Source organism: Zalophus californianus, chromosome 8 (assembly GCF_009762305.2).
Source record: "Zalophus californianus isolate mZalCal1 chromosome 8, mZalCal1.pri.v2, whole genome shotgun sequence".
NCBI lineage: Eukaryota > Metazoa > Chordata > Mammalia > Carnivora > Otariidae > Zalophus > Zalophus californianus.
The window spans coordinates 100561754-100587987 of NC_045602.1; the positions used below are offsets into that span (position 1 = coordinate 100561754).

General features: G+C 35.1%; 1 protein-coding gene across 3 annotated transcripts in view; it reads right to left on the reverse strand.

Annotated features, from left to right (window-relative positions):
* The window catches only part of MACROD2 (mono-ADP ribosylhydrolase 2), a 2068343-nt gene extending 2042109 nt beyond the window's left edge, over window positions 1-26234 (reverse strand). For all 3 annotated transcript variants that reach the window (XM_027621583.1, XM_027621584.1, XM_027621585.1), the window contains exons 1-2: window positions 25932-26234; window positions 20122-20238 (exon numbers count right to left, since the gene is read on the reverse strand). In XM_027621583.1, the coding sequence (XP_027477384.1) occupies window positions 20122-20238; window positions 25932-25977 (163 nt within the window). In that variant the 5' untranslated portion in view covers window positions 25978-26234. The remainder of the gene's footprint in view (window positions 1-20121; window positions 20239-25931) is intronic.

Consider the following 26234-nt stretch of genomic DNA (forward strand, 5'->3'; position numbering starts at 1 on the left):
ATTTGGAAACAAATCTAAGACCACCTACCTCCTACCACACAAAAAGAAATTCCATACAGAGAACAAACCAAATGTAAAAATAGCCAACCTTTTGAAGAAACTAAAAACGTACTTTCTTATTATAAAAAAAAAGCAGTCTTAAATATAATAAAATCTAAAATGCAAGAGATTAAGAAAACACTTGCAGATGTTACCAAAAACTTAAAACTTTGCTAATAACAAGATAGCATAAATGACAACAATCATTATAAAAGCTAGCATTCAGAGATAACTTAAGATTAGACACTGTTCTGTGCTGTTTATAATTACTAACTTATTTAATCCTCACAATCCTTTGAGGTATACCATCACTAACCTCGTTTTACCAATGAAGAAACTGAGGTACAGGGATTCAGCAACCTTCCCAAAGAAGTGGCAAAGCCAGTATTCGGCCTGGCCGTCTGGTTCAAGTCTGTATTTTTAACCACCGTACAACCATATTTTTTTTAAGATTTTATTTATTTGAGAGAGAGACAGTGTGCACGAGCATGAGCAGGGGGAAGGGGCACAGGGAGAGGTAGAAGCAGACTCCCCACTGAGCAGGGAGCCTGATATGGGACTTGATCCCAGGACTCTGGAATCATGACCAGAGCCGAAGGCAGACACTTAACCAACTGAGCCACCCAGGTGCCCCAACCACAGACTTCTAAAAGATACTGCAACATTTACAAAGTTAAGGCACAAAAACAGGCAACCCAATAGAAAAATGGGCAAAAGTTATGAACAGGTAACCCACAAAAGAAATCTAAATGGCCAATAAATAGGACATTTAAACAGATGCAAATCACAACAGCAAAGATTTACTAGTTTTTACCCATTCCACTGGCAAATTTTTCAGGGCTTAATGGCACCTTTTGTTTGCAGAGTTATGAGAAAACAGGTATTCATACAGTGTTATGTGTGTATAAACTATTTCAGCAGCTTTGGAGAATGATTTGACAGTTTTATCAAAACTTCAAATGTGCACTGCCTGTAATGTAACAATTTCACTCTTAGGAATCTATCTCCCAGAAATCCTCAGACATATACACAGGGATTACAAACATATTCATCATAACTTTGTTTGCAATTGTAAGAAAAAATACCTAGTGTCCAGTAAGGATAAAATAATTTATGGTAAGTAAATTTAAATAAATTATGATAAAATATATGGCCATTTAATAAAAAGGAAACATCAAAATATAGTTTTAAGTGGGAAAAAAGCAAACTCCAAAGAACCATATATACATAAGGCTAGTTTTTACACTAAAAACTAACAAAATACTGGAGCACACGTGGCTCAGTCAGTTAAGTGCCCAACTCTTGATTTCAGCTCAGGTCATGATCTCAGAGTTGTGAGATCAAGCTCTGTGTCAGGCTCCACGTTGGGCATGAAGCCTGCCGAATATCCTCTCTCTCTCCCTCTCCCTCTGCCCCATCCTCCCTAAAAAAAAAAAAAAAAAAAAAAAAAAACTAACAAAATACTATATAAGAATATACATACAGAGTATTTGTAAAAGCATAAAAAGTAACAGGATTAGGAGTACAGACTCTAGTGCCAGACTAGCTGGGTTAACCATAAAATTAGTTAATCTCTCTTGGTCTCAATTCCCATAATTTTATCACTTACTTCCTAAGGCTGTTAGGTCTTCCTAAAAACTCCATACTATTTCTTAATGCTTAGAACACCTAATACATCATTGTGTTGAATAAAAATAAACTAAAAAATGCATAAAGGCCTAGAAAGATAATCACCTAAGTGCTATCAGTATTTACCTGTATGGAATTTGGTGTTTGGGGAAGGGGAAACTACCATTTTTTCAGCTCAATGTGTTTTTATATCTTTTGAGTACTTTACAGTGACCATGCCTTAAGTCCTTTATTTTATAAAAATACAACAAAGTATAAATACACACATATACAAATGTATAGTAGTGACCACCTTTATGGATTTCCAACACCTTATATCATATCACACTTACCAAAAATTAATGCATAGAATACTTATCATTAACTTTGTTATTTTTAATACAAACATTCAAATGAAAATTGTTATTTACCTGTAACTTATAACAACTCATTTTAAGAAATAATTACAAAGCCTTAAATAAGTTCTAATGCTAATTTCTAGACACATTTCAGATGTCAGAGCATTTAAGCAATGTTTCATTGTGAAAGTAATGGAGTCCAATCTATATGCAAAGAGATACTACATACCTACTTTGAAATAAAAAGTACTTCATATAGCATTTCAGAAATCATTTCAGAGAAATCTAGAGAGGACTCCCTCACAAAGAGATACATGAAATATTGAGAACAGTATAATCCTATTTAGAAAAAAGACATGTTTTTATCCCATTGTTTTCATTACCATGAAAAACTTGTATCCAGTATAGTATTCCATGAACAGAGTTAAAGAGTCTTTAAAATCCCAGGCTGGAGTTATTAGTAAGTTATGAATGACCAAAACTAAAGTGGGAATGTTATATTCACTATGTCATTTTTCAATAAATGTCAAATAACTTGACATCTAGATTTAGGTATGTGGGAAAAAAATTAAAAAGATACACCTATGCCTCGCTCTCTTCCTAAAAGTTGGCTGTCCTTCATCAATTAAATTTGCACCCCAAAGGTGTACAAATAACAGGAAAGGTCAGTAGATGACTTGTTTAGCTGTTTAAGTATTGATAATTCCAAACAGTCTGGCCACAAGTAACTATGTTAACAACAGAAAGGAAGAAAGAAAGGAGGAAGGGTCACTTCCATAAGATTTTTAATCAAAAATAAAATCACAGTGATCTCTTACACCAAATAAACCCTGAGAGAATCAACAATTAGAATTTTCCTGTGCCTCTAGGAAGTTCAGGTAACAATATTTTGCAGTGAAATCTACAAAGAAAAAAGTGCTTTTTCTTGAATTCATGCTCCCCCTGTGCCAATCAGTGTTTCAAAGAATGTCTTGCTTAGTTTGTTAAATCACTTAACTATAAATAGAAAAGTAATCTGCATGTAGTTGTCTGCCTTAAACAAAAAAATCTCTGGTTTTCCAATCACTAATAATACTGATAAATTACACCATCAGGGATCTGAGAAGGGAATATCACTTACACAAAATTAAATTATTTTAAAATAAGATTCTCAATAGTCAGAAACACACAGATTAGACAACCTCTCGTTCAATTATCATCCAGTGAAAAAAGTGCTTTTACTCTGATTTTCATCTAGAACCTTTCTGAATACTTCCAATGACAAGAAAGGCACAGTGTCAGAGTTCATTCCATTTAGAAGCAACTAATGGTGTTTAAAAGTTTTCTTGCAGTTCTAAAATCAGACTCAATTAACTTTGAGCCAATGCTCCAAAGAGCTGCTCTGTCTTTAGCCCTCACTTTATATCTTCCTCCAAACTAAAGAACTTGAAAAACTAAAATGCAATTATTTTCATAAGCTCAAATAGCCAGTATTTTCAATAGGTTAGGCATCATCAGGAAAAAAAAAAAATCTTAAGCATTAAAGGACACAGGATGAATTTCAAAACAAATTCAACATACTACACATCTTCCATTCTTTAAACATTTTAACATCTCTGAAATTGGCAGGTGCCTTACAATTACAGGCATTTACAACTGCTGCTGGGAGATGGTGGTCAGGACAGTCTTCACTATCTGCATACATTTATTTACTTACCATTTCTGGTGATATAATTGGATAACCGGAACCTCTCAATATTTCAGGCAACAATATATTTAGTGACCATTTGAGTAAAGAATATGACTCCTAGTAATTGGCTGAAACCTTTCATTAACACCATCTGGTAAGATCAAGAAAATGCCAGCACTAAAACTTGCAGGGTAAGTATCAGCGGTTTAGGGTAAAAAATCCCAGACAAAAGTACATTTTTAAGTAGTGCTACATCACCAACTCTAACTGCATAGAGAATAATTTTGTGGAAAAACAAACACCAACAACTCTGGGTGGAAAAAAGTTATTCAGAAGAATTGGACTCTGAGTGAAAAGACATTTTAGAATACCTAAACTATTTCACTTACAGTTTCCTTTGAAGATATGTTCAAGGATGATGTATCATAGAAGTATAACTCAGTAAATCTAAAATAATTTTTAAGTTTATTGAGAGAGATCAGAGTGATTAGAGATCATCATGTAATAATTTAATTGATAGTGCTTTTTCCCCTTCCTTCTTAATGGAATATAAAATAATGGTGTTTCTTACAGCTCATTCAATAGAACATGTTAGTTCAAAGAAGCTCTGTGCATGGTTGATATGCCAGAAATTACTATTCATCAAAACCAGCTTCTAGTTTCTTCTTCTTCCTCTTTCTATAACTACATTTCTCAGTCTCTCTTACAATTAATATGGCCATGAGACTGAGACATAGCCCAAGATACACAAGTGGAAGTCAGGTGCACATTTCCAGACCTAGCTCACAAAAACCTCTGACATAATCCTTCTTTTTCCTCTTTCCCCTACAGTTCTCAAGGGCAATCTTAGAAGCAACATGTCAAAGAAGGAATAGGTTCCACCAGCTCTGTCTCTAAAGGAGTATGTGAAACAGAATGCCCCCTCACATACACACACACTCATATCCCCAACCCAACCACAACCCCTCCATGGACATCAGTCATAAACACCCACACTGGATTGTTAGGTGACACAGAAATAAACTTCTGTCAGGTCAAGCCTCTTGAGAATTAATTTGTTAAAGCAGCTAGCAGTAGTCAAACTAAAACAGTTGGTTTTCACACTTGAAATTATAAAGTTCAAGCAGAATGGCAGACCAGGTAGTTCCAAGCTCTCATTTGCCCACGGAAACATCAAAAACAACATACAGAAACTGAACCAACTTTGTTGAAATTCTGGAAAACAAAGGTTTACAGAAACCAAGCCAATACCTAGTTAAGAAAAACCCACCTTTAAAAGAGTTGGAAGCCTTTGTAGTATTTGTACTCATCCATATCTCACCCTCTTCCCAACACAAACCAGAAGGTACAGAACAGACCTTACTCACAAGTTACTGTGTTAAGTCTGTTCTAACCTATCTAGGGGATACCTGAAGAACTGAAGCAAGGCACTCATCTCTACTTCACCTAACTCAAAACTAAAGTGGAAAAATCAACAGGCACTGCTCATAAAAGCTGCTAGGCAACTAAGGACTCACAGACACCTGGGGCAAGATTAAGAGTGGATATACAATAGACTATATAATGTCCAGAGGAAAAGATGAGATGAGACTCTCTGGCAAATAAGAACATTCAAAAGCAGCCATGTATACAGAAGACTTTAGAAAGTTAGGGGCACCTGGGTGGCTCAGTTGGTTAAGCATCTGATTCTTTCATTGGCTCAGGTCATGATCTCAGGATAGTGGGATGGAGCCCTTTGTCAGGTTCTGCACTCAGTGGGGAGTCTGCTTGAGATTCTCTCCCTCTCCCTCTGTCTCTGCATGCCTCCCCTCCCTCAAATAAATAAATAAATGAGTAAGTCTTGGGGGGTGGGGAGAAAAAGAAAGTCATGTGCATGTCCAGAGAGGATATATGCTCAGAAAAAGACTTGAAAAGACCTTAAGTTTACACCTCAAAATGATCTTAGGTTCAGAGAAGACCTAGTTAAGTGCTGAAGGAGAGTCCCAGCATATAGCTAATCTGCAAAGACAAAGAGAATTCCTGAGGAAATTCGTGTAAAAACCTGAGGCAATCACGAGCTAAAGGAAGAGAGTTTAATGATCACACATGACAAGGAGGAGTCTATGCAAAAATAAGAAAAACCTCAAAACAAATGACTTATATAGTTTTCAGCAATCAAAAAAAAGACAAAAACCCTGGAGGAGAATTTGATTTCCACAGTTACCACATTACAGTAGTCAAAAGCCAGTCAAAAGCCCAGTTTTCAACAATGGCCTTTAAACAACCACCTTAAAAAGGAAATCAAGAAAACAATGTAGGAACAGAAAATTTAAAAAGAAAAATTATTGAAAAAAGAATTAAAAATTCAGGAGTTGAGTAGCACAATTACTGAGAATAAAAAATTCACTAAAGGAGTTCAACAGCAGAATTGAGCAGCCAGAAGAAAAAAATCAGTGAACCTAAAGATAAAAGAATTGAAATTATCAAGGATGAAAAACAAAAGAATGAAATCAACAGAGCTTAAAAGACTTGAGGGACACAGTCAAACACACCAACATATGCATTACAGGGGGCTCAGAAGGTGAGAAAAGGACAAAAAGATAATTTGAAGAAATAATGGACAAAAAGTCACAAATCTGATGAAAGATATCAATCTACAAATCAAAAAATCTCAATGAACTCCAAATGGAATAAATTCAGAAATTCACAAAAGACACATCATAAACTGTCAAAGATCAAAAACAGAGAGAGAATTGAAAGCAAGAGTAACTCATTATGCACAAGGGATCCCCAATAAGATTATCAGTTGATTCCTCATCAGAAACCTTGGAGACAAAAGGGAAAAAAGTGGTATGACTTGTTTAAAGGGATGAAAGGGAAAAAAAATGTGAACTGAGAATTCTATATTCAGCTAATCTGTCCTTCCAAAAATGAGGGAGAAATAAACACAGCTGCAGATAAACAAAGATTGCAGTAGTTTATTACCAGTAGATGTACAAAATGCTAATTAGGGTCTCTCAGGTTGAAACAAAAGGATGCTAGACAGTAAATCGAAGCCATAGGGAGAAATAAATATCTTCATTAAAGATAAATAAATGGGCAAATATAAAAGCCAGTATTACTGTAATTTTGGCTTGTAAACTCTACTTTCTATTTTCTACATGATTTAAAAGACAAATGCATAAAAACTAATAATAAATCTGTTACTGAGCACACAATATATAAACATGCAGTATGTTACATCAATAGCATAAAGGGGGCAGGATGATCGTGCTATATAACAGTTTTTGTATGCAAATAAAGTTAAGCAGGCATCAATTTGATTAGGTAATAACTTTATAAAAATTATAACTTTAAAATTTTAGGATGTTATATGCAATCCCCATGGTAATCACAAAGAAAATACTAAATAGAATAGGCACAAAAGTTAAGGGAATCAAAAGGTGTCACTACAAAAAAGAAAATCAGATGAACACAAAAGAAGGTAATAATGGAGGAAATGAGGGACAAAAAATTTTAAGACATACAGAAGATACCAAAATGGCAGAGATGAGTCCCTCCTTATCAGTAATTACTTGAAATACAAATGGTTAAACTCTCCAATCAAGAGACAGAGATTGGCAGAATGAATTATAAAAGGGGGGGTAACTATATGCTGTCCACAAGAGACTCACTAAACATATAAATAGGTTAAAAGTGAAAGGATAAAACAAGATATTCCGTGCAAATAGTTACCAAAGAGAGCTGAGGTAGCTATACTAATATCAGACAAAATAGACTCTAGTCAAAAACCATTACAAAGAATAAAGGATATCATATATTGATAAAAAGGTCAAGTCATCAATAAAATAAAATAATAAATATATATAGGAAGCAACACTGACATAATTGAAGGGAAAATACATACCCATAATTAAAGAGATTTAAATGTTCCACTTTCAATAATAGATGAACAGCCAGACAGAAAACCAATGAGGAAATAGAGGACATGATAATCACTATAAACCAAATGTACCTAAGAGACAAATAAAACACTGTATCCAACAATAACTTTTTTCTCAAGTGCACATGGAATATTACTCAGGATGTTATGCCACAAAACAAATCTCAAAAGTACAAAAAAAGATTGAAATCATAAAAAATCTTTTCTTGTCATAATGGAATAAAACTGAAGTCAATAACAAAGAAAACTGGAATATGAATAAATATGTGCAAATTAAACAACATGCTTTTGAACAATGTGCAAAGAAAAAATCCCAAAAATACATAGACAAATGAAAATACACCACATAAAAACTCATGGCATAAAGCAGAAACAGTGTTGAAAGAAATTTATAGTTCTTAACATATACATTGAAAAAGAAGATCTCAAATCAATAATCTAATTTTGCACATCAAGGAATTAAAAAAAAAAGAACAAGCTAAACAGAAAGCTACCAGAATAAATAATAAAGACTAGTGGAGATAAATAAAGAATAAAAAAATTAGAAAAGATCAACAAAACTAAAGGCTGGCCTTTTGAAAAGGTAAAATTTACAACCGTTAGCTATGCTAAGAAATAAGATGAAGAACAACCAACTTTACAAAAATAAAAAGTATTGTAAGAGAATACTATGAACACCAACAACTTGGATAACCTAGATGAAATGGACAAATAACTAGAAACACACCTAGATATACCTACCAAAACTGATTCATAAAAAAAATAGAAAATCTGAATAGACCTATAACTAGTAAGGAGATTGATCAGCATTCAGAAACTTTGGGACCCTCCCCCCACCCAAAAAATAAGGTCAGGACTAGATGGTGTCACTAGTGAATTCTACCAAACATTTAAAGAATTAACACTAATCCTTCTCAAAATCTTCAAAAAAAAATGAGGAGGGAACACTACCTAACTCATTCTAAATAATCATTACCAGCATTAACCAATACCAAAGCCAGTAAAAGACACTACAAAATTACAGACCGATATCCCTTATGAATAACAATGCAAATATCCTCAACAAAACACAAATTGAATTCAGCAGCAGCTTAAAAGGAATAAATAAAATTATCTCTGTTCACAGATAACATGATGTGGAAAACCCAAAGATTATTAGCTTGAATTCAGCAAAGTTGCAGGATACAAAATCAACAAAGATCAGTTTCTTTCCTGTGTACTAACAATGAACCACCAATAAGTAGTGAAAGAAAACAATTCCGTTTATAATAGCATTAGAAAGAATAAAATACTTAGTAATAAACTTAACTGGAGGTGAAAGACTTGTATGGTAAAAACTACAAAGCACTGCTGAAAAAAAAATTATCCTTTATATTATCATTAAAAAAAAAGAAAAAAAGAAAAGGACAAGCACTGACAAGAACGTGGGGGAACCCCTGTGCATGGCTGATGACAATATGTGAAAGGATACAGCCACTGTGGAAAACAGGTTTGTGGTTCCTCAAAAAGTTAAAACACAGAATTACCATATAATCTAGCAATTCCACTCCTAGTTTATATACCCCCCAAAAAACAAAAGAGACTCTGATACTTATACACCAAGGTCCACAGTAGCATTATTCACAATAGCCAAAAGGTGTAAAAAACCTAATGTCTATCAAGAGATGAATGAATAAACAAAATGTTGCATATACATACAGGAAACTATTATCCAACCTCAAAAGAATGAAATCCTAATACATGCTATAATATGGATGAACCTAGAAAATATTATGCTAAGTAATGTAAGCCAGACATAAAGAACATTTTATTATTCTACTTAGGTAAAGTCTAGAACAGGCAAATTTATGGAGACAGAAAACAGAACAGTGATAACCAAAAACTGTGTGAGAGGGGAGGATGGGGAGTTATTTAATGGGTACGGTTTCTATGCAGGAAGATGAGAAGATTTTGGAAACGGGTACTGATAATGGTTGCACAACACTGTAAATTTACTTAAAGCCACTAAAATGTACACTTTAAAAATGGTTAAACAGATTCTAAATATACTTAAAGACCAAGTCAAATTACCAGAAATTTGAACTAGTTTCTTAAGACTGCCAGGAACACATTTTCAGATCTATCCAGCCACATACCACCCAAACAAGTGGAAGAATTCAGACACTATACAGCATATATTTTTTGCGTTTGTCAAAGACACTCATAACTATGGCTAAACTCAATATTCTCAGGAGTCACACAATTTCTACTATCATTAAGACAATCACGATGTTAGGCACCTGGGTATCTCCATACAAGTACACCCATTATTTTAACAATCAAATAAGATAAATATCTCCAACCCCCATCCTATCTATATTCTTTGAGGACGGATAATGTCCTTAAATGGGGACTGACTTCCTGCTATATTGCTGGAGCTCCTTGCTCTCCGCCACCCCTCCTTGAGTCCCCTCCTTGTTTCATTCCTATATCCTCTTTCCCAGGCTGCCCCAAAATTTAAAATTCCTGTTTTTGTCTTTTCTTTCCAGACTTCTCATATCCACAAAAGGTCAAGGTATTTTCCTCCAAGTCATCTCCTCTGATGCATGAACTATGCTATTCCCTTAGTATGTGAAAATTGTTCACATACTACTTTAAACAATTCTTCCCTTTCAATGATATTAAAATTCATATACAGTGAAGACCAGAGACTTTTAATTCACTTGCTATTTACTCTTACTAAGTGCTATATAAAAGTTACAAATTTTAATATATTAGCTTTTAATCCAGAAAGTATTTTTCTATTTTAGATGCCCTCATTCTTCTCAAATCTGACAGTACAAACTTCAAAATTCAATATACACACTCATAAAGAAAACAAAATATTAATAGTCCTGATGTTGCGAAACCAAGTGTTTTAAAAAAATATCTTCCTTGACCACTTGTAATTCCACTAAGTATGCTTAAAACAAACTACTAAATGGATACATACACAAGAACCTCCACTAGACCTTATAAAATACAATTTCAATAAGCATTCACAATTCCTACCTTTTTAAAGCAGACAGACCAAATTCAAAGTAGACATGTAGTTAGAGTTCCAGGAATAGAAAAAAAAAAAAATCTATGTTATATTATACATTGGTTAAGAACACAGATGTGACTAGGAGTAGTGAATACAGAGTCACAAGGAGTTTCCTGCAAGAGAAAGGTGCATTCTAGAATAAGAAGAGCAAGCTTTGGAGCTATGTAGGCCTATTGATACCCTCTCTCAATTCTCATGACAACCTAAGGATGGAGAAATAATCAGCCCCTATGTGGCAAGTAACAAATGAAGAGACAAGTTTAGGGACATCATAGGTTCTCTGGCTAGGACACATCATAGCAGAATTAGGATCGATGCCAGCAATGTTTAATCCCAAAACTTCTGCACTCCCATAGTTAACATGCAAGGTACATATATACCAAAATAATGGAAATCACTCCCATTACTACATGTCTGATGAATATTTAGCATTGAGCCTCAACTTATGCACATATATACACACACACCTTGAAAGTTTTTACCCCAACATACAAGAGAAGTACAAAATTTGGAAAATCTCTAGCTCTGTTATATTCAGATGGCAAACACAATCACAAATCTAAGATTAATGAGAGAATCCCCTATATTTTGAGGTTTCTTGAAAAACTGAATATATCCTAGTCCATTCTCAAGGAAACAACCAGCAATCTGAAATCCATAGCTTCCCTGGAGTTAGACCAAACTAAACCTTAGTATTAGAAACCTCGAAAGGCAAATTATCTTTTGCCCTGGTATGAAATATGGCCAGGCATATAGGCTACTGTTGAACTGTATTTTGTTGCTGATCTATATTTTGTTATATACCCGGTTTTTTGTTATTGAACTATATTTTGATTCTTGTTTCATCAGTAATCCTCAGTATGATTCTAAATCAAAGGCTTAGGTAAACTGTAAATGGTATTTAAATCTTTGTTTTGAATACTTACATGAAAAGTCAATAAATATTTCAGAAAAGAAAACTAAGATTTTATAAAGACTCTTTCATGTAGAAAAATGATCACAGGGAGAGAAAACAAAGAAAATGAAAAGAAAATATTGGCTTTGGCTACCACTAGTCTATTCTATAACCCATCTCAAAGTACCTGTCTAAACTGACCAAAAGATATTTAAGTAAAATCTGTTTACTAGTATAATTCACTTAGTGGGTAAAAAAGAAAACTAACAGAATCTGTGAAGTACAGACTTATAAAACACACAGAAGGAACTTTTTATCTTGTGGTCTCAACACCAAGTCATTATATATACCAAAAAAAAAAAAAAAAAAAAGATATGTGGTTTTTAGTTCTGTATTAGTTTAAAAACAAGCTTAAATACAAGGACAATTCACATAGCATGTAGTGGTATACACTCCAGTGCACAATAAAATATACTTTTGTTAAAACAATCTTGGGAAGTAGGTAAAAGGATCAAGAGTGAAATAAAGGTGAAGGAAAAACAAAATCATGTAGTCAATCATGAATCCCTATATAACTTCATATTTTTTCCTCCATTTTAGAAATTAACCTTACTTCACAAATGTTTGACTAAACCAGTGCTCACACCTTCACCCAGAAAAGCATGATAAAAATTTTTAATTTTTTCATACTTTATTACAATGAATGCCATTATTCTCAAAATTTTTAGAAGTTGTTTAGCCTAATTCTCTCACAGGGGACCAAACTGCTTGTCAGTAGCCAAGTTGTTTTCTGAAGCAAACCAACTAACTCAGTAAAAGGCTTAAATGGGATATAATATTAAGATAATTTCTTATAGTTGCTTTACATATCAAGAATCAATAATGCCAAAGTAAATGCATTTAGAATGGCAATACTTTAAGGTTTCCTCACACTTTAAATTACTCTACAATAAGCTTAGTGTCTATGTTTACACCCATTTAACTTAAGCTCTTTTGACATTTTTTAAAATATTTGTTTAAAGATTTATTTGAGAGAAAGAGAGAGAGGGAGCACGAAGGGAGGGGCAGAAGGAGAGGGAGAAACTTAAGCAGACTCTGCAATGAGTGCGGAGCCCAAGGCAGTGCTCGATCTCACAACCCTGAGATCACGACCTGAGCTGAGCCGAAACCAAGAGTTGGTGGCTTAACTGACCGTGCCACCCAGGCGCCCCAAGCTCTTTTGACATTTAAACTCACAGAAACTGAAATGATGACATTTAGTTACTAATTATTATAAATAATAACATAAAATATTGATGAATACACAACACATGAATTCCCATCCTTGTCTCAACTAGTTAAATATCTATGTAATAGTTCAATAAAATCTTTATTCAAATTTATCAGTGGACTAACTTTTAAAACTTAATAAAGTCAACCTTATATCATAGAGATATAAATGCATGTTACCTACATTAAAAAGCATTTGGCTTAATTTCTAAGCCCATCATTCCCACATGAATCTTTACAACACAGTGAAAAAAAGGTAAGCAGAAAGGAAATAATACATGAAAATACCACCAGGCATGTAGTTTCTAATTTATTCATTCACACAACATGTATTTAATGAGTATCCACTGTGCAGCAAGTACTATGACAGATGCCAGAGATATAAAGGGGAGTGAAGACAACATCATCCCTATTTTCCTAGTAATTATAATCTCATATGGAGATATAACCTGATCAAGATAATCCTATGATTGAGTACATAAAAACAAATTAATATAAATGCTCTATGAAAAGGAACATAGCACTATGAAAGTATCTACTAAAGAAAACTGTTCCAGAATAAGGGCTCAGGGAGAGGAAAGAAAAGAAAGAAAAGAAAAGAAAAAAGAAAAGAGGAAGGAAGGAAGGAACGAAGGAAGGAAGGAAGGGTTTCAAGGTGAGAAATGAAAGCTGAGAAAAATTAAGGTGAAAGAAGTGGTACGGGGGAAGGGGCGTGGGAGGGGGAGGAAAATACAGGTAAAGACCCCAGTAGCGAGAGTGGGAGGGAACACAGTACATTCAAGAAACAAAAAAGGGTAGTGTGGCCACAGGCAGAGACCAAGAAAAGGAGTGGTAAAATAAAGAGCCAAAAGAGGAGAGGGGGCCAGACCATAAAGTTTAGCACATTTTAGGATTTTAGTCTTTATACTGGTCTTTACTTTTAACTGTAAAGTGAAAAATGTGTTTCTAATATAAGTTCTACTTTTGCAACATCTTTGTTGGTAATGGAAGCATCACAAATAACTGTTTGAAGAATAAGCCAGAGTGGTCTTTGTTGCCTGAGGCAAAAATAGATTTCTGGTTTTTTAAATTAAATTTATTTTAAGATCATATTAAGGGGGAAAAATCACCACACACTCAATATAAAAGATTTCTATCTAAGGGTGTCTGGGTGGCTCAGTCGGTTAAGCATCTAACTCTTGATTTCCACTCAGGTCATGATCTCAGGATCCTGAGATCAAGCCCTGTGTCTGGCTCTTTGCTGAGAGTGGAGCCTGCTTGAGATTCTCTCTCTCTTCCCTCTTCCCCTCCCCCTGCCCACGTGCACACACTCTCTAAAAAATTTTAAAAAATAAAGATTTCTGTCTAAGAAGTTAAGAAGTTTTGCTCTGAGCCTTCTTCTGCTTCTACAGATCATTTTAAGTATAGTGTTTGATAGAAGGAATCAATATCAAAAAATTAAACAGAAAATATTCTTTTCCAGTATTTGTATCCCTACTAAATTCTATCCTGTTTTAAATACCATTTTCCTAACTAGTCATTTTAAATTGTGCTCTTCCAACTAACATCAAATATTTAATCAAATAATGTAGTTAACATCGTTTAAAAATCGGGGACAGTGCCCACAGTGATCACAGTCACTAAATTTTTTTGTAATTCCTTTTACCATTATGGTCCCTCACCCCTCTCCATGTAATACTCAGTAACATAAGTAGTTATGTTCTTATTTCCTCATTTCTAGGGATTAATAAACATATTAGCATTCAAAAAAGTTATTATAAATTTACTAAGGGTAAAAATACTAGACTACGCACCAAGATCGAAATATTAAGACACACTTTTTTTATGATTTTAAAATATCAATTGTCAAGTTGGTACACAGGTAAAATACAATGAAATTCAATACCCACACTGAAGTAAGATCTCAGTGACTGAGATATTGAGGAGTCTGGACTTAACTTTTATTTTTCTGGTCAGCCATTACCTCTTGTGGAAATATTTAACAGAAGAAATTAGTTCTAATGAAAATGAGAGCAAATAAGGTTGAACTTCTAAACTAACAATGCTACTATTTTCAATATGAAAGAAAGATTACACACATGCCTCAACAATCTCAAAATATTTTTATATACCTCAAAAAATGGAGATTCACGAAAAGACTTCACAGTTCAGACCATTTCTAGTTAAGTGTTTTCAAATGACTATAAATCAGATTTGAATATATATAAGATATGAAATATATCAAGATATAAAATATAAAGTTTCTTCCTGAATGACCCCTTTAAAAAAAATCTGTCATACCTGAGTAAAATAATTCCGTATTTTTCATCTAACTCATCTTCATAATTTATTTTATTTTTCCTCCTTTGCTATTCCATGTAAACATTAAAAGTAATGCCTCAAACATCTAAACTTAAAGCTGTAGCTCTTTTCCCTGATACTAACTATAACTAGTAATACAAAATTAGCATAAGCATAGCAGAGTCTTTGCCAATCCTCTGCTCCATCCAAAGAAAGTAACAACAATGCTTCTTTGAGTGGGGTTTTAGAAGAACTTTAGGTTGGAAGTAGCAAAGGAGAACAGAACACATACAATTTAAACCTGAGAACTTTCACCCCTACAAAGAAAACAATGCCCTTTTTCTATCATATCCATCCATACATCCATGTATCTATATAGCTGTATTTGCCTTTCTACTACACCCTAAGACTATAATTTAGTAATTGTATGTTTTTATGTGAGAGCTCTACTTTAAAAATGCACATACACAAATGCACAACCTTTGTAGACTGTTAACCATTGAGGTACTCCCACTTAATATACATATGTGGCAGGGAGACAGAGTTTCAAAATGACAGTCAAAACTTAAAATGAGGGGTGTCTGGATGGCTCAGTCAGTTGAGCATCCAACACTTGATTTCGGCTCAAGTCATGATCTCAGGATCGTGAGATCCAGCCCTGCATCAGGCTTTGCAATCAGCATGGAGTCTGCTGGAGATTCTCTTTCCCCCTTCCTCTGTCCCTCCTGCTGCTCATTCACACACACACACACACACAAACACACACACACACACACACACACACTCTCTCTCTCTCTCTCTCTCTCTCTCTCTCTCTCTCTCTAAAATAAGTTAAAAAAATGATGAGGTGCCTGGGTGGCTCAGTCGTTAAGTGTCTGCCTTCAGCTCAGGTCATGATCCCAGGGTCCTGGGATCAAGGCCCACACTGGGCTCCCTGCTCAACTCCCCCAACTCCCTGGGTTCCCTCTCTCGCTGTGTCTCTGTCAAACAAATATTTAAAAAATAAAATAAAATAAATTTAAAAAATTTAAAAAAGAACTTTTTGATTCCTTTTGGAAGATTTCAGGAAACCAACTCAATTTAAAAACTGGTAAATAAAAGGGAGTTTAGCATTTATTCTGACTTTTCTGTATAAGTTGTATTACATGAAAACAAAAAAGTTGATAAGAGAAAGTTCTTTATAGCAGTCCAAATAATAAATGAAGAAGGAATGATAAAATCAGAATAGACCATTTTGCAACCTCTAATAAAATAATGGATCGAAGCAATGATCATCAATGGCTATGAAAATCATTAGGTGAAAAGCTGATAGGGAACTTTCCAATGGATAAATTAGGCTGGCAATACTTGAACCTAGTGATCAGTCTTATCAAAATAGAGAGGTAACCAAACATTATGTGCCTTGTGATATTATGCAAAAGAAGGTATAATAATCTCTAAAGTATTCTTTAAAAACAAAAATTAAACCCAAGTCTAATCAAGCCTCTGGAACTACCAGCTCATAAGAAACACTGTGGACAGAGGAACATGTTAAATGACACTACAAAGATGCAATCAGCAATATCCAAAATGTGAAAATTTCTGTAAGACAAATAACCTACTTTATCAAATAAATTACAGGGGGCGAGAGGGAGGATAGAGAGAAAAGGAACTATACATTAAAAGAGACTTAGAAATATATTAAATGCAATATGTGAACAAACCATGTTTAGATCTTAACTCAAGCAAATCTGTATTAAAAAAATACAAAATCCTTACGAGACAATTGTAAAAATTTTACTACTAATTGGATATTTAATTACATTAAAGAATTATTAACTGAGGAGTGATGAGTGTTGTGGTTATAGTAAAAAAAAAAACAAAAAATATGTCCCTATCTTTTAGAGATATATGCACACATTTATTTACAGATAAAATTGATATGACATATAGGAATTGCTTCAAAATAATTTGGTAAAAAGGTGTGGGAAGCACTGGTATAAATGAAATAAAATTGGCCATGTTTTAACTGTTGATTGTTAAATCATTAACCATGATTTAACAGGGTGATTGGTGTATAAAGGTTCATTACACTACTCCCATTTTTATATATGTTTTTAAATGCTCATTTTAAAGTTTGAAAAAAAAAAATACAGAACTCTCCTTCATAGATGGTTAACCTCTGAGGTGTTCTTATTTAACATACTAATTGTGCTCACCTACCCATGAGGCACTATCACAGGTGTTGAGACATGGTATAATAAGAGACAAGCATTTTAAAATAACCTTCAATAAAGCAACTGACAAATGAAAGAGAATTATTAAGTGAAGCACATGATTCAGAGATTTGCCAATAGCAGTTAACAAATATGAACATGAACAATAAGGAAGCAGGTTGTTGGGGGGGGTTGTTGTTTGTTTGGTTTTTTTGGTGATCATCTCCCTACCTCCTCCTTTCTACACAAACAAGGATTTTATATTTGGCAATTTTTGGTTTCCTATTTTAGGAGGCCTTAAAATCAAAATTATGACAAACACATTCAACTACTCCCTAGTTTATTTAACTTTCTACTACAACATAATAAAAAAGCATTTAATTAAAGTAAAGCAAAATTGAGCAAAGAAAGAAAAAAATTAAAAACAATAGCTTGAGAACTTTCTATGTAATCCTGGATATCAAGGCCAAAATGTCCCTCTATAAAAATGTAAATAATAATAATAAACCACAACACTTGAAATTGGAATATTGTGCAAGCCCAATAAATACTGTTCATGTCCTACAAATCAGAAAATATAGGACAAAGAATTATAAACTCCTTTTAAGACTTAGTTTGAAATCTGACACCTAAAAAATTTAGATATTATAAAAATCCAAACCTACTTATATACATATACATTTATAAGCAGTGGCTTAAACATTTCAAAATAAAATATATCGTCCTTTATTATTTTTTTAATTTATATTCTTAAAGGATCTTTCAAACTGTTAAATACTAAAACTCTCTTTGCTAATATTTTAGTGTAACTGCACACTGGATAGGGAACACTGGAAAAAGCACTTTTGAAAGATATATGTTATATAAAGAAATAAATAGATCTTACTTGTCGAATGAGCCATTCTGTTTCATGAAAAAAAGAAGAGGCTAGTCAACTAATTTCTAGGTCACAACAGGGGAGCAAGTAACATTAGATAGAAAGAATAAAACAGGTTCAAAAGAAATATAATTTTGATCACACCTCACTCCCCATGGAAAACTTTCAGTTCAAAAAAGCATGAAGGAAAAAAGTGAAATACATAGAGCAGCTGTAACCACTTATAAAGCTCATATTGGGACACAGGAGTAAATACATAGGATCCTGTTATGGAATAACAATGGCAGGTGTTATTCAATGTATTTTTCTGATTTAAGGGACATATTTTGGTGTGTGATATCTCTGAAAACATCCAACTGTGAGTTCTCTGATAACCCAGTTCAACCCTACAGTTATGTGTATATTCAAATAGAAGCAGCCAACATAAAGGCCAAGCTTTTATGCAGAGGTGAGCAGACCAACACTGGGCAATACAACCTGGGTATCTCTACTGCTTTGTCAATTGTTTTAACAGCAACAGGAATCTACCTCTTTCTGAGAGGCAAAAATTGTTTTAAAAGAAGAGTGACCAGTTAAAACAGCAACTAAGAAAGAAAATCAGATGACTGAAGTACTGGAAAAAGATTTACTAGCCATAAAAAAAACTGGTGCCGAAGTATTTGATACCAGTGTCTTACTAAAAAAGAAGAAATAACTGAGATCCAAACACGAAAAGGCTTATGGTCTTAGATCAATCAAGGCCCAAATTCTGTCCTTTTGCTCTCTAGTTCTATATTCTTTTCATTACATAGTACTACCCTCTCTTTCAATGAGTGAGGTCTTAATTAGATCATTACTAAAACAGCTTGCATTTACTGAAAACCCTGGGCAAGCAGGTTAGATGTGTATGTCCCAATCAGTTTGTCCAATGACCCCATTAGAACATGAGGTAGAACTACTACCCCCACTTGCCCAAGTTCACAGATGTTTTCAAGCAAAGCAAAGAAAAATAAAAATTCTGTCTAAAATGCAAACACTCTGGTAAACGTGTTCTCTTCCCAGACACCAAAGCCTAATTGAGCTGCTGTTTCCCACAGATTTGTCCACAGGAATTCCATATTAATCTTCTTGTTCTGAACCCTTAGCATCCTATATAGTTCCATCAGTCTAAGACCAGAACCTGCGAAATTAGCATTTTCCAAGTCCCTTTCATAAAGTTACCTTTCTTTCTCATTTGTTAAGTATCCTAAAAAACATCCTATTTCTTCCAAGCTTCACATCCAGACCATTAACACCAATGAGTGCTAGTTCAGAGGTAAGCATAATAAGCATCCATTAAATCTATCATGTTTTTTAGAATTTTTTCCAGGTAACTTTTCAATACTTAAAATTTTACTTATATGCTAACACATATCTTTACTCAAACAATCCAGACTCTTATTAAATCATAAAGACTCTGAGAGTAAATTTTGTCATACAAATATTTTACATGCAGATATAATACCACACCATACAAAATACATATTCTTCTCTAAAACTACGGGAAATGTTTTTCTCTATTCTTCCTAATATACTTTCAACTGTATCCAATCCTTAGAATAACTTGAAGAAACTTGAAATAAATGAACCTAATCAAAATAAACTCAAAGGGCTACACCACCAAAGCACCAAATCTTTAATACTATTTGCTCCAAGAACAACTGCAGAACAGTTTTTAAAAATGCCATAATATAAATGCGGACCATTATATCATAACATGAATTATGTTAATATAATTTACTAAGTTTAAATAACACACAATAGATTGCTAAAAATAATTAAATGACAACCAAGCAATTACTTCAAATATCAAAAATGTCATCTCTTTACTGAATGCCAGTTATTAATTTCTATCAATAATTGTCCCACAGAAGTCATAAATAAATGGGAACAGTATCTACCTGAAAAATGTTCTGAGAAACTTACCATCATTTTGGCTCTTGCCTTTCATCTCCTCCTTCCACGATAAGATGGTGTTCAGGGGAACATAGTCCCTTATGTATTCTTTGCGTCTCTCCTCTAAGGTCATCTTCAGTAAACGTTCTTGCAAAATAAAAGCAGAATCTCCATTTGTATTTAACTTTTAAGTTCAGGAATTATTTTATAATTTAGATCTTAATCATGTAAACAAACCAAAGAACTGGTTGGGCTTGAGAAACATCAAAATGAAAATCTAATGACTCCATAACTGAATGTTAAAAAGTGTCAAGTTAATACCATATTACTTGGGGGGAGGGGCGTGTCAGAGCCTGATGAGGAAGACTCTTATGATAGTCCAAGAAATAAATGAACTCTTTCAATCAACATATATTAACAGTCTACTATGCGCCAAGTAATATGTTTATACACTGCAGGTGCAAAGGTGATCCTTAACCTTGAGGAGTTCATAAGACAAAACAGGAATGGATAATATACAAAATAATAGCTACATAAATAAAATACAAAATCCTAAGACGGGTATGTACAAATGCTAAGAGCACAAAAAAGGCAGCCACCCCAGTATTTCCTTAATTCAAACATGCCATCAACAATAAAGTGAACTTTCAATTTAATAATATCTTTGTGGAGGTAATTAAACACTACTTTCAAAACACACCTTGGTAAGATTAAAATATCTTTAAAAACGCATCCTAGAATTAATGACAATATAAAAAATGTTTTTAAAAACGCATCTTAGAATTAAGAACAGTAAGTTCTCTGTAAGTGCCAGGTACTTCACACATGTAATTTCATGGAAATCATCTTTCCAACAACTCAGCAAAATTGGTAGTATTATTCTTATTTTGTAGATAGGGAAATGAAGCACATCAAAGTTCAGTACCTGTCCAAAGCAAGCTTTCCATTAAAATCCAGTCAGATAGCTCCAGTAGTCAAAAACTATAGCCTATACTATTAGTCACTATAGCATACTACCTTCACCAGAAAAGCTCCTCAAATGAGGTGTTTTCTGTATGTCAGCTGTCATGTATCATATTCTTTACCAAAGGTCTCCACAATGTAAAGAGATTGACAGTTGTACTCTCTCCAACTGTCTTTTAGCACACTGCAAAGTGAATGGATTTAAGGCTAGTAACTAGTTTTAGGTGTCTAACCCTCATAAAATAATCACTTTAAAATATTCTTTCCAGAAATAAACTGCAGAAGGTATTAATTAAAGTACAAGTGAAAAGGAAACAGGAAGCCAACATTTTCCCCTGCTGCTAGAACTGTCTTTTCTTCAGCCACGTTAGGAAGTAATAATAACAAGGTATTTAATCAGATGTGATATATATAATCAAATCACACCACTACAATACTCAAGGGTCAACACCGTACAGAATGTAAGATGCCTAAAGGGTATTTAAGTTGAAATCGAAGAATCTGGAATTCAAGAAAGAGATCTAGCTAGCCTAGAGATTTTGGAAATTATGAATAAAATTTCTGGTCCTAAAGGAAGTTCATAGGAAAAGGTAAGGGATGTGATCGAACCTCAAAAAAAACAATTACGGGGTGGACACAAAGAAGGGAAAAATGAAATAAAACTTATGTCACTGGAGGTATAAGGTGAATCAAAGTGCCAATGATGTAGAAACCAGCAAAGAAAAGTTTTAATAAGAAGAGTGGGGGGATGGAGTAACTGGGTGATGGACATTAAGGAGGGCACATGATGTAGAGAGCACCGGGTATTATATGACTTATATAATAAGAAATTATGAACTCTACCTCTGAAACTAATAATATACTACATGTTAGTTAATTGAATTTAAATTTAAAAATAAAATAAGAAGATGGGAAATACTGTCAATTGCTACAGGAAGATCAGGAAGAATAAAATTTAATAACCCACTGGTTTTATCAACTGGATCACCAACAGCACTGAAAAGAGAGCAAAATGGTTAACAGAGCTGTCTGGATTCTAATCCTAAACCATGCAAATCTATGTGATCTTTAATCTCTTTATGTCTCAGGTTCTTTTTGAGGTAGGTATTACACACAATTTATAGATGAGGCAATTAAGCCAGAGAGGTTGAATAACTTACCTAACATTCCACAGCTAGTAAACAGTACAAGATTCAAACCAGACAAATATTCAAAGCTCCTGACCCTACAGTATACTACCTCATAGAGTTGTTGTGAAAATTAAATGAGATAACCCATGTAAGGTACAGTAGTCCCCCCTTATCTGCAGTTTTACTTTCCATAGTTGCATTTACCCATAGTCAACTGCAGTCGGGAAGAAGATGATCCTCTGACATACGGTCAGAAAGTCAGCAGTAGCCTATGTCATGTCATTCACCTCATCACACAGGCATTTTATCATCTCACATCGTCACAAAAAGGATGAGTACAGTATAATAAAATATTCTGAAATGCCACATTCACTTACTGTTAATAGGTTACTGTGCCTAATTTATAAATTAAACTTTATCATAGGTATGTATATACAGGAAAAAAATATAGTATATACAGTATTCAGTACTATATGCAGTCTTAAGCATCCACTGGGGGCCCTGGAACGTATCCCCATAAATAAGGGAAGACTACTGTACTTAGCATAGTGCTGGGCACACAAACAGGACTCAAATAGTAACTCTTTTTACATTAGTACCATCACTGTTATTACCGAGTGAATTTAGGAACATTAGTTTCACTAGAGTATAGTTGAGATCCAGGAGACTACAAGGGAACTGAGAAAAAGAAGTCAGAACAGCAACTCCCAAGATGAAGCTCTTTGTAAAGAAGGGTATTTTAGGGTAGAGACTCGAGCGAGTATCATTACAGGCTGAGGAGGGGAACCTAAAGACAATGACAAACTAAATATCCCCAAAAGGGAATAAATGATAGCACAAGATTTCAAGGAATACAGGAGATGAGACAAAGAGCATAAGAAAAGTGCTTCCTTTAAGACAGGAACAGAGCTGAAAGGACATGTAAAGAAATGGACAGAGGCAGATGTTAAGGCTGTTCCTGTTATATGACATGTATTTGCTAAATGAATTAAAAGGAAATATCATGTGTTTAATATAGGAGGAGGGGGTCCTGGAATAGGAAGCTTGAAGGAAATGGTAAATTTGGAATACTCACACAAAGGAGGAAAGGCATGACTAGCACTTATCAAACCACTACTAAAAGAGTCCAGATCACTAATATAGAAATATTGCAATATCAGTGATCAGGTTGAGAGAGATTATGAAGTAACTTGTAGTTTTACTAAATGTCAGAAGGTAATATAGAAATGCAACCTGGCCTCGGTCATTCCATTTATTTAAACATTTAAGTATGGACTCTTAGAAAAGAAACAAGATCAATAATAAGAAAATAAGATAAAACAAAGAGATAATTTATGTTCCAGTACTTAAAATTATAATACACATTAAGTGGTTTTCAATTAGAACTCAAAATAATACATCAATAACGTTTAACATATGTGGACTTAAGAAGTCCTCAGTTATTTGTTTAAACAATGAAACATGCTAAGGACCACAAACATCATACAGTTTCTTTGGCATTACACAAAATTTTTCCTGAAAGAATGCTTCCCCTTTACAATGAATCTGCTCTGTGAACCAAGCATATAAGTAGACAGTCCTACTATTAGATGGCATACTGAGCTAAAGTGTGTTTACAGAATGCCCTGACATTTCAATGAGGTGGATAAGCCTTCCTTTAGATTTAAATAACAGCCGCAAAAATACAATACCATCCTCACCAGCGCAATGAAAGAAAAAAGGTCATGCATCCCATCAGCTTCTTTAATACTAACTACCGTACTAGAAATCCTTAGTTCCTTCTTGATGGTACAATACATACTTTTAAATATTAAATATTTAAAAATAGACATCCTGATACACTGAGACATACACTAAAGTCTTCAAATCAGTTTTTCTTTAACATTAAACTTCATGCAAAAATAGGTTAGTTTTAGACAAGACAAATTTAGTTTGTTAAATACACTCTTTAATTGTGCATTTGCTTCTTTATTTAGAAAATATTAATTTGGTTACATTTTCCCCTATTGTTAGAAGCAAAAAAAAAAAAAAAAACAACCTCAAGACGTTAAAGATTCTAAAACGCCTGCTTGCCACAGTCCAAATGTGTAGATGTTAAATGAAGGAACCATTATAACATTGTTACTTTAGGAACATTATTATGACAGAAAAATACTTCTTAAGTAATCACCATAATTTCATCAGTGAATCATGTATTGCAAACAATCTCCATGATTTCCATTATTTTCCCTTATCAATACAAAACTAACATTCCAAGACCATCAACAAAAATGAGCATAGATGATCTTTCAGTGCTTACAAGGTAAATCGTTGTTGAAAGTGTGTTGAAACTAAAGTAATTGCCACTGCAAAAACAAAGATTATCTTACATTACTTTATATATACCAGGCTATTATCCTCAACAGAATTTTTAGTTCTATATAAGCCCATAATCATTAAGACATAATTAAATGACATACAACCTAATCTCTCAAAATTTTCAAAGCCATTTTAATTGGATTGTTCAATTATGTTACATCTTCCCACTAATTTGAAAAAAATCCTTAGTGTTTATAAAGGCCAGGACTTGCAAAAACAATCTACAGGTTTTAAAGAGCTATTACCAAGGAAATCAACTCTCAACCTAGTCACCCCATTATCCTTCTAATATGAAGAAGATGGGATACACTAAGGAGAGGTCTGCACTACTCTCACCCGACCTCACTCTGGATACGCAGGTTTAGTCTATGGTAGCAGTAGCAACGCCAAGTACTTTTTGCTACATTTCTGTAAAAAGCTAAAGGAAAAAAAAAGTGTGAATAGAATGAAAGAAAAAACGCCAGACTAAAGTTTTATCTCGGAATATTATCTAACTATAATGCCAGAGAAAAAGAGGAGAGGGAGAAAGAAAAGAGGATTGGATGGCACACTTCTATGTCTTACAGGAATCAGTGCCACTTGTCAATCTAGCCGATCTGGATAAGCTTTAATATGCACAAAATTCAGGGGTAAGTTCATTCATCGAGAGTGATATGTTTCACAATCTTACACTGAGCAACTTCTGATTACAAATGGCGATGAAATACACAAAAACACACTGCAGAGAAAAGCCCATTCAGACTTCTCTGAAAGCACTTATCCTCACGGACAACACGCCCGTTTTCAGTTTCCCCTAGAGTTCCAGGTTTCAAAAGTCACACTGCGGCGCAAGAAGGGGCCTAGAGAAGGGGTAAACGCCCGAAGGTGCAGACACTCTGCCAGCTGGGGGGTTGGGGACAGAGGCGAGGAGTGAATAGATGAGGGTCAGCTGGGCGCGGAGGCGCAGCAGCAGCTGCAGCCTGTGCGCTCGCCGGCGGGCAAGTGTCCCTGGGACAACCTGGCCGGGAGTCCGAAAGTCTCAGCTGCGGTCCCAGGAGAGGGTGGGGGACATGAACAAGTTGTGCCGCTCCCGAGGACTGCCGCGCGGGGTCCACGCCACCAGCCAGGCGAAGGCAGCCCCGCATCGGAGAAGGTGACCGGGCGCAGCAGGCAGCAGAGGGGCGTGCGCCCACACGTGCGCGAGCTGCAGGTGCCCGGGGGCGGCGCGTGCATGCTGGTGTGCGCGCGCGTGTGCGCGTGTGTACACGCGGACTCGCGAGGGAGGCGGCACCGGCCGGGCGGGCGCGAGGCGGGAGCTCGGGCGGAGGGCACCGCGGCACACACAGCCCTGACCCCCGCCCCCACCCGTCCCCCACCCCCCGCACCCCCAGGACTCGACGGGCCAGTTACCTTTCTCCTCTCTCCACACCTTTTTCTTCTTGTTGCTGGGGTACATGTTGCCGTGGGGGTGGCTGGCTTTAAGCTGCAAGTTCCCCAGGCTCACGGGCAAACAGGGTGTGTGTGGAGTGGGAGGGGTGGGAGGGGGCACTCGGGAGGAAAAAAGTGCAAGAGGCTCCGGGTCCCGCGCCACTCGCCAAACGCTGCCCTCTTCCCTCAGCCCGCGCTAGGCTTCGGCTCCCAACAGCCTCAGCCCCGCGGCCGCCGCCACAGCAGCACCTCAGAGCCTGTCAACTAGGTCACGCCTCGCGCTAA